The sequence below is a fragment of the Acytostelium subglobosum genome (assembly GCF_000787575.1).
Source record: "Acytostelium subglobosum LB1 DNA, scaffold: scaffold8, whole genome shotgun sequence".
Taxonomy (NCBI): domain Eukaryota; phylum Evosea; class Eumycetozoa; order Acytosteliales; family Acytosteliaceae; genus Acytostelium; species Acytostelium subglobosum.
The window spans coordinates 204349-219158 of NW_012236525.1; the positions used below are offsets into that span (position 1 = coordinate 204349).

The 14810-nt window shown below is 47.4% G+C and overlaps 6 protein-coding genes across 6 annotated transcripts; 3 read left to right on the forward strand and 3 right to left on the reverse strand.

The window, feature by feature from the left end:
- Positions 1–993: 993 nt before the first annotated feature.
- Positions 994–2521, reverse strand: SAMD00019534_044680 (hypothetical protein; the record flags this gene model as incomplete). The annotated part of the gene is made up of 4 exons (XM_012899958.1): positions 994–1338; positions 1417–1482; positions 1571–2388; positions 2461–2521. The coding sequence occupies 4 exons, from the start codon at positions 2519–2521 to the stop codon at positions 994–996; spliced, it is 1290 nt and encodes a 429-aa protein (XP_012755412.1).
- Positions 2522–3140: 619 nt separating this feature from the next.
- Positions 3141–3617, reverse strand: SAMD00019534_044690 (hypothetical protein; the record flags this gene model as incomplete). The annotated part of the gene is made up of 1 exon (XM_012899959.1): positions 3141–3617. One exon carries the CDS (start codon positions 3615–3617, stop codon positions 3141–3143), a length of 477 nt encoding a protein of 158 aa, XP_012755413.1.
- A 1016-nt stretch (positions 3618–4633) lies between these two features.
- On the forward strand, positions 4634–8670 carry SAMD00019534_044700 (hypothetical protein; the record flags this gene model as incomplete). Its single annotated transcript, XM_012899960.1, has 3 exons — positions 4634–7477; positions 7543–7832; positions 7920–8670. 3 exons carry the CDS (start codon positions 4634–4636, stop codon positions 8668–8670), a joined length of 3885 nt encoding a protein of 1294 aa, XP_012755414.1.
- Positions 8671–9488: 818 nt separating this feature from the next.
- On the forward strand, positions 9489–11745 carry SAMD00019534_044710 (hypothetical protein; the record flags this gene model as incomplete). Its single annotated transcript, XM_012899961.1, has 5 exons — positions 9489–9570; positions 9657–10219; positions 10306–10917; positions 11002–11352; positions 11437–11745. Coding segments are annotated over 5 exons (1917 nt in total), but the record flags the coding sequence as incomplete, so codon positions are not given.
- A 473-nt stretch (positions 11746–12218) lies between these two features.
- Positions 12219–13255, forward strand: SAMD00019534_044720 (hypothetical protein; the record flags this gene model as incomplete). The annotated part of the gene is made up of 2 exons (XM_012899962.1): positions 12219–12373; positions 12472–13255. 2 exons carry the CDS (start codon positions 12219–12221, stop codon positions 13253–13255), a joined length of 939 nt encoding a protein of 312 aa, XP_012755416.1.
- A 187-nt stretch (positions 13256–13442) lies between these two features.
- SAMD00019534_044730 (hypothetical protein) lies at positions 13443–14171 on the reverse strand (the record flags this gene model as incomplete). Its single annotated transcript, XM_012899963.1, has 1 exon — positions 13443–14171. A coding segment is annotated over one exon (729 nt), but the record flags the coding sequence as incomplete, so codon positions are not given.
- Positions 14172–14810: the final 639 nt, after the last annotated feature.

Sequence of the window (14810 nt, forward strand, 5' to 3'; positions counted from 1 at the left end):
TGTAGTTGCTGTTGTTGTTGTTGTTGTTGTTGTTGTACTTGTACAAGATGAGGTGATGGATAGACTCCGACAGATGGTGTGGATGCTGTCGAATGGTTGAAAGAGCGAGGAGACATGTTTGATTGAATGTTGTCGTAGCGTGGCGTTGTCAGCTTATGCAGTGATACATGTGACTGTGATCGATTGAGGGGCGATGGCGTCAGAGAGTAGAGCGCCGAGTACTCTTGTGGCGGCAGTCCTGTGAACTGCTGGCTGCTTGGACTGCGCTCCAGCTCCAGCTGGCGCGGTGTACTCTGCAGCGACGACTGTGACTGTGTACGCAGCAGGAAGTGATTGGAGGGCGACGAGAATGATGATGGTGGTGACATGCCAACGCTCTGTAAGTCGCTTGCATTCTGCTGCATCATCGGACTGCTGCCGGGGCCCTTGTTCTTGCTCTTGCCGCCAACAAAGAATGACTTGATCTTGCCACCAATTCGCTTGATTGAGTTGGGTGACGTTGACATCTGTTGTTGCTGCTGCTTGTTGAATGGGCTCATCATGTGATTGTCGTAGTAGCTACTGCCATCGAGGTCCTCGTAGTAGCTCGTGTCCACGCTGTTGGCATCCTCCAGTACCAAGTCCTCCATGTTCTGCGAGCAGTTAAGTCGGCGCGGCGATATGCGCTGCTGCTGTTGCTGCTGTTGTTGGGGCACTATGGTCTGGACGCTGTTGAGTCGTCGTGGTGGGTTCTTGCTGCAGCCATTGGCGCCGACGAACACAGGCGAGTAGTTGTGGTCAGAGTTTACTGACATACTATTGCGGTACGACTCAGAGTCGACGTCATTGCGTGACGTCTCTTTGGACGTCGAGGCAATGTCGTTGGGTCCGCCAGACATGGCTTCGATCAATAACTTGGGCGGCAGTCGCTCACAGCTGCTGCTGAGATGTGGTGAAGTGCCGCCACCAATCGATAATGCACTGTTGTTGGCGCTGCCATTGTTGTTGCTGCCATTACTGGCCAATTGAGAGGCTGCTGCTTGTGTTGTTCGAGAGCGAGATGTTGTTGACGTGCGTGTTGATAATGTGCATGTCGCTGTGCGTGTGCATCGGACTCTTCTTGACAGCGTGCTGCTGATGCTGCTGTTGATTGTTGTCATTGTGCAGATGACGCCTCATGAATTCCAAGTGCTCAACATCCTCATCCTTATTTGCCTTCTTCTTCCTCTTCCAAACCGGTGTGAACTTTGGTGATGCGTGCAGATTGTTTGAGCCGCCCTTCTCCTCCATTATCTCTGATGATGAATCCTTGTCATCCTGTATCATTATAGTCTTCTGTGATACCCTACGGTTCATATCCTATTGATTGATTGATTGATTGAGTGAGTGAGGGGAGTGAGAGGTAGGTTGACGGGTCGAGGCCAAGGTCATACGTACCCTATACCAGTTGGTGTATCCATCAAAGCTCAGCTCCACCTTAAAGTCCTCGACACTAAGGTTATCCTGTATGAACGAATGGATGGATGAGTACATTGTGTGATGTTGAAGCGCCACACACCAAGGCGCCACCCAAGAACCGCACTCTACTTACATTGGCCTCCTTGTCGTCCAGGTACTGGAAGGGCGACACGGCACAGGTGAGTGAGTGTGCAAAGTCCGTCTCAGATTGCTTGAGTTTGAAGTAGAGCTCGACCTCGGCAGCGATGGACATCTTTCGAGAGCGCTCACCCTCCAGCAGTCGCTTGGTGGACGGTATCGAGACGGCCACATTCTTCTTGAGCTTGACAGGCTCGAGGGGTGGCGTCTGCTGCTTTGGTGTGAGCGACGGCAGATGCTGCTGCGAATGTATCCTCTGCAGAGTCGGCTGTAAAGGAGTGAGCGGTATCGTTGTCATTGTGGTCGTGGTGGTCGTCGTTGTTGTGGTCGTCGTCATCATCGTGGTCTTTGTGAGAACGTGGCCATCCATTATCTTTGATATATTGTTCATTGAGGATGACTTGCTTATCAGCTGTTGTTGCTGTTGTTGTTGTAGTTGCTGCTGCTGTAACAGATCATTTGTCGAGTGCTTGTGTGTCAATGCAGGATGTTGATGTTGCTGTTGTTGTTGCTGTTGTTGCTGTTGTTCTTCACGCTGCTGCTGAGCATGTGGCGGCAGACGAGTCGGTGAGAGATAGGCACCCTTGAGATAGGGTGATGCATGTCGCAGGGATGTCGATGGCATTGTCGTGTTGTTGTGGTTTGATATGAGTGACGATGCAGGCGTCGAGGTGAGTGGCGGTGAAGATGTCTGTCCCGTCGTGGCAGTTAGAGGTGGTGAAGGTGGTGCTGTCGCTGTTGCTGTGGCCGTCGATGTAACTGGTGGTTTGAAAGGGCTCAAAGGCAAAGGTACTATAGCTGGTAATGTTGTAACTGATGATGATGATGTCGTTGTATATGTTGTTGTATTACTATTATTATTACTATTATTACTATTATTAATACTGGCGAACAACTCATCGTCCTTGCTCTTTGAAGTCCTCTTCTTTCTATTGAGTATTCCCATCATTTTTGATTGATTGATATTGCGTTGATTGATTGATTGCGTCGATTGATTGTTGATTGTTGTCGTTGCTTGTGTACTGATCTACTTCCAGCTTTTGTCCAAACACATCATTCAGTCACGTGCGCACTCAATGCATCATCTTGCATGTACTTTGATTCGATTGATTGATTCTTTGTTTGATTGATTGAAGCAGCTTTCGAGAAGATGATGAATATGAATGATCCTTTCCAATGATCTAATATATCTGTATCTGTTTGTTGTTGTTGTTGTTGTGTAAGGTAATACAGTTGAGTTGAAGACAGTTAATATTTGTTATAATGTGTGACTGAATGAATGAATGGGAGAGTGTGGACTTGGGGGAGTTGAGAGGGTCAAACGGGACATCTGTTCTTTCTTTCAAAAACAAAGGTTGTTGGTGTGTTTGTGTGTAGAATGGTTTGTTTGTGTTGGGTTGTTGCGCGCAAAGTTGAGGGGATGGGGTTGGTCCTGTCTCTGAGTGTGTGTGTGTCTCGAATGGGCGTTATCGGCTGAACTATTGAATCAACTTTGAAAGAATGAAAGAATGATAGAATGAATGAATAATTGAATGAGAGTATGAATGAATGATGGTTATGTTTATTTAATATAGTCTGGTACGGGCAATGTAGATGTTGGCCATTGCTGAACCGGCGATCGTGAAAAAGGTAACGACGGTGCCGAGAACACGTCCCCATCCAACAAAGTTGGACTTGAACATTCCAAAGAATGGATGGATCACACGTGAGACGGTGAACAGTCCAAGGAGGACGGTCAGCTTGGATGAGCTGACGCCCTGCAGCTCGAGCAGAGCGGCCAGCACAAGCTGCAGTGGCACAAACTCGGCAAAGTTGCCGTGTGATCTGATGGCGGCCACCAGACCCTTGTACTTCTTGAAGTCGATCTCCTTGTTGTTGTCGGACTTGGCCATCTCGCGCATCAACTCTGCAGTGCCATCGCCAACAGACACCTTCAGACCACGCCTATATCTGACGACGTTGAGTGAGAGGTACACGTAGAACAGGCCGAGCACACCAGCAAAGCTTGATGTCACTGGCAAGTATATGTTTGTGATTGTCATTGTTGTTGTTATTATTATTTGTTTGTTATTTATATATATGTTTGATTAAAAATACAAGTAGATTTGATTTATACAACGAAGTAGTAGTTGAGTGAATGAGCGAGTGAGTCATTGATTCATTCATTCATTCCGACAGACAATCAATCATGATCATTCAAAGTGATTAGTTGTACGATCTATTCATAATCGTCATGTGGTTGTGAGGGTGTGATGCTTGTGTTGGGAGCCTCAACCAACTTTAATTAATTTCATCGGCCACACACAAAGATCCTTTCAAAATGGTTCGATGGACTAAATCGAATGAGTTGGATCATGATGTTTGAGCTCTATGGAATTGGAAGCCCAAGAGTGCAAACACCTTTCCCAATAGTCTCATCATAATACTATTTATGTACATTTATGGTGTTGTTGTAAACATCTTATCTTATCTTATCTGAGTGACATGTAAGATATAACTTTTGGTTGTTTGGTATAATTCCATACCTATACTTAAATAAAGTTAGTTGTATTAACAACACCAAGGTTGAATAAATGGTTGAATCAATGAATTAATTAATTAGGATCAATGTTGGTTGTGGTTCAAGTTCATCACCCAACAATGGATGGATTTCCTCCAACCACAATGTTTGTTCTAAAGCTTAGGAAAAATTGAAGATAGAGGTGATTATGATGACAAACACACTTTTTTTTGTTTATCTTATTACTTGACAACAAACAAACAACGAAGTAAAGAAGAAGGAGAAAGTGAGGAAATACCGTTGACAATCAAGCAAACCCCTCTATATCTCATAACTATCAACAACAACAATAGCAATACGATACGATACGATACGATCAAAAGCAGAGAGAGCAAAGAAACATTCGAGAAGGACTACAACGCAGCCAATCGATTGGCGAGCGAGCGCATCATCCCCGCATACAAACACAAGCGTGCCGTTGACCTCTTACGAGGTGATCACCTCGTCCTTCCTCCTCTCTGAGACTACTTAGGAAGAACAATAGAACAACGCAACACAATGAATACCGACCATTCAACTGCACCACCGGTTGTTCAACAACAACAACAACATCAAACAAATAATAATAACAACCGAAGTAATAATAATAACAGCGTCATCAATAACAACAACATTAACAACAACAACATAGGTACTACTTCACCCTCATCAACTTCAACAGTCAACACTTCTACTGCAGCCTCATCACCTGCAGCCGGGTCATCAACGATAAGCACAACTACTACCACCACCTCAACAACAACACAGCAGCCGTCAAAACCTTCATCGAGAAGGAAGGCTCCATCAACAACAAAGATGATCGATGTTCACACTTTGTCTGCTTCAGAGCACGGCAACAACTCTACATCACCAACAAACACTTCATCGTCGACTGCCACCTCTGAGCCAAGAGTCAGTGGTAGAGGCAGACACAACAAGTCGAGACAGTCTCAACAGCAGCAGACTCAGTCGCAGCAACAGACGGACTTTGATCCATCGACCAACGAAGTGTTTATATATCATCAGGGCATGGCAACTGATGGCGCCATGTCCCAACCATCTTCCTCCTCCTCCTCGACTGCCTCACAGTCGCAGACTCAGTCCTCGGGACTGACCTGGCAGCAGGAGCAGATGCTCGGCAGACAGGCCTCTGCTGGAGCAGCCAAGCTCAACCCCAAGTCCCCACCATTCATGCCAAGTAGACAGACAGACAACAACAGCACGACATCCACTTCATCATCCACAACATCATCTCAGAGAGATCAAAACAACCGAGACAACAACAAGAGACAAGCGAACAAGAGAGGAGGAGCATCTGGAGCTGGCGCTGGCGCTGGTGGAGAGAGAGGCGAAGGGAAGCCATCGGGAGAGAGGCAACCTAGACAGCAGCAGCAGCAGCAGGATCGAAGAGGACATTCATCTCCACTGGAAGGAAAGGAGAAGGAGAAGGATCAATCAAATGGACTCAAGGACAAGTTCACAAAGGCACGCGAGAATGCTGCTTCGAAGCAGCAGCAGCCAAGACAGCAGCAGCAATCAGACAATGGCGACAACAACGGAGATAGGAATAAGAGAAATACGACAGCGTCAACATCACAGCCCAAGTATATATTCGACGACAAGGATGCGACAAAGACAGCCGACTACACACCCCTGGCGATCCAGATCATCAACAAGCTCCAGAGCAACAACTACGACTGCATGGTGTGCTATGAGGCCGTCAAGAGGACGGCTCCCGTGTGGAACTGCCCCTCCTGCTCCACGATATTCCATCAGAGCTGCATCAAGGTGTGGATGACCAAGTCCACGACGCCCGATGGCAAGTGGAAGTGCCCAGGCTGCCGCCACATTGTCGAGCGCGGCGAGCCCCAGTCCACCTGCTTCTGCGGCAAGCAACGCGACCCGCAATACAACCCCTACTTCCTGCCACACAGCTGTGGCGAGGTCTGTGGCAAGCTGCGCGCCAAGTCCAACTGCCCGCATACTTGCAACATCCTGTGCCATCCCGGACCGTGCCTCAACTGCTCGGCGCTCGGCCCCATGATGAAGTGCCACTGCCGGCGCACAGAGTACCGCTTGATGTGCGGTGAGGTCGACAAGGGCAAGTGCTGCGACAACGTCTGCGACAAGCCACTGTCCTGTGGCAACCATCAGTGCGCCAACACATGCCATCCAGGCGAGTGCTCGCCCTGTCAGGTGCTTGAGACTCAGAAGTGCTACTGTGGCAAGACGTTTGAGAAGCGTCCATGTGGCAGCGGTACCCGCGACCCATGGAACGAGGAGGAAGACCGTCTGTTCTCGTGCCAGACCAAGTGTGACCGCTTCTTGGACTGCGGCAAGCACAAGTGCACTCGCACCTGCCACACCGGCCCTTGCGACCCATGTGAGCTCGTGCCCGACAAGGTCACCCGCTGTTGCTGCTCCCAGACCGCGCTGGTCGACCTGCCCCAACCTCCCCGCGAGTCTTGTTTAGAGCCCGTGCCCACCTGTCCCAAGGTGTGCTCGCGTGTTCTTCCCTGCGGCCAGCATCCCTGTCAGGAGAAGTGTCACTCTGGCCCCTGCCCACCCTGCCGCGTCAAGGTCAGGACGGCATGTCGTTGTGGCAAGTCGGTGGAGAACCGACAATGTGGCATGGTGCAGGCCAACCTCTCAACGTCCTCAGCGGCGTTTACCTGCTCATCCGTGTGCCACGCGATGCGTGCGTGCAAGAAGCATGAGTGTGGCGTCAAGTGTTGCCCTGCCACGGCAACCAACGATCCCGTGGGCAACCATGTCTGCAAGATCGTCTGTGGACGCACACTCAAGTGTGGCCTGCACAAGTGCGAGCAGCTGTGCCATCAGGGCAAGTGCTATCCATGCCCCTTCAACAGCTACGACGAGATGTCCTGTCGCTGCGGCAAGACCGTGATGCTGCCACCCATTCCGTGCGGCACCAGAATGCAGCAGTGCCCCCATCCATGCACCGTCCGACGTGAGTGTGGACACACTGATGAGATTGCCCAGCATCAGTGCCATCAGGGCCCCTGCCCACCCTGCCCCGTTCTCGTGGAGAAGCTTTGTGCCAGCGGCCACGAGATCAGGAAGAACATCAAGTGCCACACGACCGAGGTGTCCTGTGGCAAAGCCTGCGGCAAGACACTCCCATGTCTTGTGCATCGATGTCCAAGGACCTGCCACAACGGCCTGTGCTTGAAGCCATCGACCAGCGGCAACGGCAGCAGCACCCCACCACAGACCTTTGACGTCTTTGCCGACATCTCATGCGGCTATCCCTGTGGAGCCAAGCTCAAGACTTGCGAGCACTCATGTCAAGCGCCTTGCCATCCAGGCGAGCCATGTCCAGCTCAAGTCTGCAAGCAAAAGGTATGATACCCAAAGACAATCAATCAATCGTTTATTCAACGATTACTAACTTATACCAACAATAGACCAAGATCTTCTGTCCTTGCGAGAGAAGGTGTGTCGAGACTATCTGTGTGCCAATCAGTGCTGATGGCAACGTGAGAGAGTTGGAGTGCGATGAGGTATGCGAGCAGGAGAAGCGAGACAAGTTGTTCCTCAGTCTCAAGTCGGACGCTCCTCCAGAGGCCACTCCCGAGGAGTCCGAGCCCCCAACCATGAGCCAACTTGAGTTGCTCACACTCTACAGCAAGGCCTCTCCCAGGAGTGTTCGCAAACTGGAGACCATCTTTGATGAGTTCATCAACTCTAGTGTTCTGTATGTGTTGCGTTATCTTCATTCAATCAACCATACAATCAATCAATCATAATGCTGACTCTCCTTCTCCATCCTCATCATCAATAGCAAGTTGACAGTGTCATTCAAGGACTCAATCCAGAGCAACTTGATCATGAACATGGCCAGATACTATCATCTGAGACCAAGAGAGAAGCGTGGATTCAACACGATTGAGTTGTACAAGGTACAGAAACTCACGGCCATCCCCGTGCCCTTGTTGACCGAGTCGCTCAACTTCATGATGTTGTCGTCGGTGACCAAGAGCACCCAGAGCTACGCATCTATCTCGCTCAACAGCATCGTCACGGAGAAGTACCAGGCGCACACCCTGCTCATCTACAACCTGGACCTGTCGATCAAGTCGGAACACATCCAGCAACACTTGAAGGAGCACGCCGACAAGTATCAGTTGCTTTGGGTCGATGACAGCAACCTGCTGGTCGTCTTTGACGACCTCCATAGTTTTGAGGGCGCGCTCAACACCAAGGTTGCCATGTTCTCGGTGATGCCATACGCCGACGATCCGTCTCTGATTGAGGTGCTCCAGTCCAACACCGTGAAGAGGACTGACACGGCCAGCCCCACGTCCAGCTTCTTCACCAACAGGTTCGCCTATTTGGACTCTCCTTTCGCCAACAACATGACGTCAACCACGACCACCACCACCACGACCACTACCAGCTCGTCCTCTGGTCGCAACAGCTTGAACAGTTCCCTTGCAAGGTCGTCTGACTACAACCATTCCAACACTGGAGGCAACAACAACAACAACAGTGCACAGTCTGAGCCAGTTGATGACTGGGAGAACATTCAATAAAGTGGTCTATGTTGACGAACTTGCTTACCTCGCCAATCCAATTCAATCAATCATCAGCATCATTCTAATCGTGAACACAAACTCAATGTTTGTTTGATTGAATGTGATGCTCCATCAATGTGCTCCATCAAAGGCCCACCCATCTCGATCACTTTCCACTCACTTGTTCACACCCATACACACACTGATCAGATGATCATTCAAGCACACACCATGCATGGTAATGGTAATGGTAATGGTAGTGTTACTTAATTACTTATACAATACACACATACTCTCTAAGTATGTTGTTACCAACATCAACCATTCACTGATACTGCCCCTCATTCTTTCCTGTTTGCATTGTGTTGCACATCATCAGCTGATTGTTCAGTTGTTGTTGTTGCACCATGGTGCTTCATGATTGACTGACTGACTGGTCTCATGTAATTAGTAGTGCTCTACGCTACTGCTATTACTCTTCCTTGTGCAACATGTGGGCTTCCAATCAGTCAAGCCCAGCCAGCAACCATATTGATGGGTACAAAGGTGTATGTGTGTGGCGCTGTACATACAAACAAGGTGTTGATGTAATCATTCTTAACAAACCATCATCCATTATCCATCATAGAGCAACCTACCTACAATCAATCAATCAATCAATCCAACAAGCTGCAGCTTCATTGAGAGTATTATATGAATTTAGATTAAGGTTGACTAAAGACTACACTACAATCAATCAATCAATCAATCACAAACTCTACAAAAGTTGATAGAGACAGAGACAGAGAGAGTACTACCAACAACAATCACAACACCCTCTTTTGGACGCAAACGCAATGATATTGTCTCGGACAGGAAGACTCTTTCCATGCGTGGCCATCATCCTCCTTGGATTGGCAGTAGTCTCAGCTCAGCATAGTATGGTCCAATCCTTTGAACATGGTGACATGGAATGACTATTAACTAACATGGTACCAATCAACCAATCAATCAATTATTTCCAGGTGTTACACAATGCTGTGAAACATCATGCCCTTTTGGAACTCTTTGTTTCCAACCTGACCCAAGGGTAGCTTTCCAATGCATTAATAAGTGTTTCTTTAGGAATTGTCCACAAGGATACACTTGTACAATTGATCCAAGTGGCGATGCATGTTGTGAACCAGCCACAACAACTCCTACAACGGCACCACCACCTCCACAAACAGTTGCCACAACAACTATCTCTACTCAATCAACAATTATGAGTACAACTGCCACACTCTCCACGACTGTGATTCCACCTCAGACAGTTGCCACAACAACAGTATCCACTCAATCAACTATTGGCAGCACTACTGCCACTCTTGCATCTACCTCCAGTGCCACAGCAACATCACCGGCAACAGTGTCAGTGACTGCATCAGCCAGTAGTGGAACTACTGCCACTGGTACCACTGCGACTGGAACATCAACTGCTTCAACCTCTGGCGTAACTACCACTACTCCAGTACCAACAATCACTCCAACCCCACCTCTCCGTGGACCATACAGTGTTCGTTTGATCGCCTACCTCGATCAAGATAACGTAAGTCCAACAATCTCAACTCACCAATCAATCATCTTGGAATCATTCCACTCACACATACACACTCTATAAACCAAACAAAATAGGATGGTACTGATGATGGTAATGAGGGCTTCCTCGGAGGAATGCATGGCTTCCTATATGACAACACTAATGGCCAGGCCACTGAGTTCTTGGATGACGATGATGATCACCATGATGATAGTCAACATACAGACTCCAACTCAAAGGATGACAGTGTTGATTTTAGCGATGAAAGTGGCTCAAGTAGTGAGGTGATCGTCGATGAGAGTGTCAGCACCGAGGAGTTTGTCGATGCCACCAACGGCGAGGTCGTCATCACATCAACTGCACCATTGAGGAGAAGGAACATCAACAAGCCTGTCAAGAAGAGAGTCCAGGAGAAGAAGATTATCGCAGACTTCACCACTGATGCATCCAGACGAGATGGAGGTTTCTACATGGATGGCCTATTTGCTGGAAACTATTGTATGTCCGTCAGTGATCCCGCTGGCCACTACGACCAGACCAAGGCTGGCAAAGACCAATACTTGGACGAGGATGGAGATCTTTGTTTCGTGCTGAGCAAAGAGACCACCGATGCCAACGGTACCTTCTCGATGTCCCAAGGTTACTTCTACGATGGTGAGCTACCAGAGTACACCATCCGTGGATTCACATGGTTTGATTGTAACAGGGTATGTTATGTTATCACACATTCAACAAACTCAAACTCAAACCTCAAACTCACTCACCCCATCATTTGATCAAACTTAACTTAGAATGGTGTCCATGACCCTGATGAGAAGTACTTGAGTGGAATGACAGTGTATATTCGCACGGTTAGGGATGAATACTTGGACAAGGACAAGATTACATCTGGCAAGTTGAAGGGCAATGGATTTAGGATTGAAGGTTTGAAACCAGATGGATATTGTATCGAGATATTCGATCCAAAGGGAAGCTACAAGTTGGGACCCAATGGCGTTGATAACAAGTTTGACAAGGATGACAACATATGTGTATCCTTGGATCAGACCACCGTCAACATGAACGGAGAGCTAACTATCAAATGTGGAATGGTCCCCGCCAAGTTCATCGTCCACGGATACTCCTGGGTTGATACCAACAAGGTATGTCATTCACTCAATCAATCAATCCATCAATCAATCATATCATATCATACTGACTAACTTCGACCCATTTATTTGGAATAGGATGGAGCTGATGATTCCACTGAGCCATTACTCAATGGAGTAGTTGGAACACTTATTAACAAGGATGGTGTTGAGTTGAAGTCATTTGTGATGGATTCAGAGAAGAAGTGCAATGGATTCAGAATCCCAGATTTGGAGAAGGGTTCATATTGTATCAAGGTTGCTGATCCCTCTGGACAGAATGTACTTGGACCCATTGGCAAGGACAACTATTTCGCCCAGGACTCATCAGCCTACTGTTTCACTTTGGATGAATCAGCTGTCGATGAGAAGCATGAGTTCCTTATTACTGCTGGATTCGTTCCAAAGTAGTAGTACTGGTAGTAATCAATATAATCACCTCCATTCAATTCAACAATCATAATATTATATCGTATATTTGAATAAACAATGATATTAATTCCAATCAAACACAAGCCTGATGAGTAACTGTTGGTTGTTCAAATATTATAACTCTACCATTGATATATTGTAGAGGAACCATCTTCTTGCCTCCCAATCCAGAACTCATCAAATGATATGTTATAATCAATTACAATACCATTCTCTGGGATGAATCCTATCTTTTGTATACAATAATAAACAAACTAATACTACCTTTAATGGCTATTCAATCATTGGCTATCAGATGGTCGTAACTTGTTTAGTTCTTGGTTCCTTGATTCGAGCTAACGGTACCCCTAAATCAAAGCGCGACTCGTCAATTTCATTCATTCATTCATCTCAACAAAGATAAAGATATAAACATACACTTACTTCATTGGATTGGATTGGATTGAATGATGGATACACAACAACAACAACAACCACAACAGACTACTTCGAAGCAACCACCTAGATTGCAGCAAACAAAGACTGATAAGAAGAAGAAGCCAATCAGACCATATCATCGTATAAAGGCTCATTCAAACCCTCTCTCAGACTGCGACTTTGATTAGTATGTATCATACGACGCGAACGAACGAATGAATGAATGAGTGAACGACATTAACACATCACATCCATCACAACTGATCGATCAATGAATCAACACAGTCCTATAGCTCCACAGTTCTATGATTGGTCAAAGCACTATCCAAAGATAATTGGAGGCACTGATGAGAAGGCTATTGCTGCTGGTTCGACAACAGCACAGCGTAGAGTGGAGTTTGCAGATGTTGGTTGTGGATATGGAGGTCTGACTGTCAGCCTCTCGACAGCCTTCCCCGACCGACTCAGTCTGGGATTGGAGATTCGCGATAAAGTTGTACAGTACGTCGAGGAGCGAATCGAGAAGTTGCGCAGCGAGGAGAAGACGATGCCTGCCGTGCCCGGCGGAGGCGTGTGTGCCGAGGGACCCTACCAGAACATCTCGGTGCTCAAGACCAACGCCATGAAATACCTGCCCAACCTGTTCTACAAGGGACAGCTGCAGAAGATCTTCTTCCTCTTCCCCGACCCGCACTTCAAGAAGGCCAACCACCGTCGTCGTATCATCAGCCCAACACTGCTGGCCGAGTACGCCTACGTGATGGCTATTGGCGGACTGGCCTACTTTATCAGCGATGTAGAGGAGCTCTACCTGTGGATGCTCGGTCACTTTAGAGCACATCCTCTGTTTGAGGAGCTGAAACTCGAGCCCTCGCAAGACCCTTGCATCCCATTGATACTCAACTCCACCGAGGAGGGACGTAAAGTCAATCGTATCGATGGCAAGAAGTGGTATGGCGTGTTCAGAAGGATTGAGGCTGGTCAGAAGAAGCCAGTCGAAGCATCATCATCAGAGCCATCAGCGACATCAACAACATCCACGACATCAACGACCTCATCGTCGACTTAATAAATGAATGATTGAATGAACGAACGAACGATCGAACGAATGAATGAGATGAGTACTCATCTCTCTTGCTCGCCTCTCTCGACAATCTCCGCCTATCCCTCGCCAAACTGTCGCCACTCTCTGGCTACACACCACCTGCCGGCAACTCGGCTACATCATGTTGGCGATCCAATATATATATATTTATTTAGAGGTTATCGATAATGGAGTCTCTAACTTGGCCAAGGATGTTGGCTGGTGCGCCGTGTTGCAGCTTGAATATGTTCTCAATGACTGAAATCTCTGTGGCGGTGGTGTCGTTGCCGACAAAGGCAGCCCAATCGTTGACGACCAGACCGGCGGCAATGCACTCATTACCTCTGTTGACGGTACCGGCTACCAGTGGCACCTGCAGCAGCGAGGACAGCTCCTCCTGCTCGACGGTGGTGGTGGCGGGGTGCACGAGGGCACCAGTGTTGGTCAGACCGCAGTAGGTGCCAGCCAGGGCGTTGCCGGCCACAGTCGATCTGAACACCTCGACGTCGAGCACGTCGGCAATGATCTCTTCGGTCTCGCGATCCAGCTCGGGGTGGATCAGGGCGACGTAGTCGTTGGCGGCAATGCAGTTGCCGAGTGCAGAGAAACGCTCTTCGACGCGCTGCACGGTGACAGTGTCTGGCAGCGAATTGCGGATGTGCTGCAGCTCCTGGTCGGTGGTGGTGTTGGGCAGCAGAAGGCCCTTGCTGTTGCCGACTGACAGACGGCCGACGATTCTTGTGCCGGCAATTGAGCACTCTATAACTGGCATGTTATCAGCGAGTTGGTTCTCAAAAGTGCGAGTGAACTGCTTGGAGCCGCACTGGCCCAGCAGGCAGTATGCATTTGTAAGCTTTGCGAATACTCCAATATCGCAGCTGTTCTCGTACATTGCTCCTGTTTAATATTAATTTGATTGATTGAATGATTGATTGATTGAATGAGGTATCATCCCAAAGATAGTAATAATGTTAATCATCTGCTTCGTCTCGTCTCGTCTCGTCTCATCATGTCTCGTCTCGATTGTTAACATATATTGTCATAGATCAATTGATCCAATCCAACATATCCAATCTCGCTCGCTCGCAATGAATGAATGAATCATACTTGTTGCCATCTTTGTATATATGTGTTTGTTTGAGTTAATGAGTCTCTGTTAAAGGGTCTAAACTTGAGGGTAAGGGTAGGGTAGTTGGTGAAGGTTGTTGTTATGTAATAATAATAATAATACAGTTAAAGTAGTTAAATAATGAATGCTTGGGAAGCCTTTGTTATTAACTGTATTTATCTTTGGGTGTGTGTTATTAGTTAGTTAGTTTCGAATCGAATGAATGAACTTTAATAAACTGCAATTCCAACTTGAGAAACAAACAAACGACGACTAATCATCTTTTTTTCTCATTTGATTAGATTTAATTCAATTACTTATTGCCTTCAACAAGCGAATCAGACGAAGACGAGTATTTGATTCTATTTGTTTACAATATTAGTTATTCTTTATCATCTACCTATCTTTCAACATGCTTGATTGTTTTTGGCA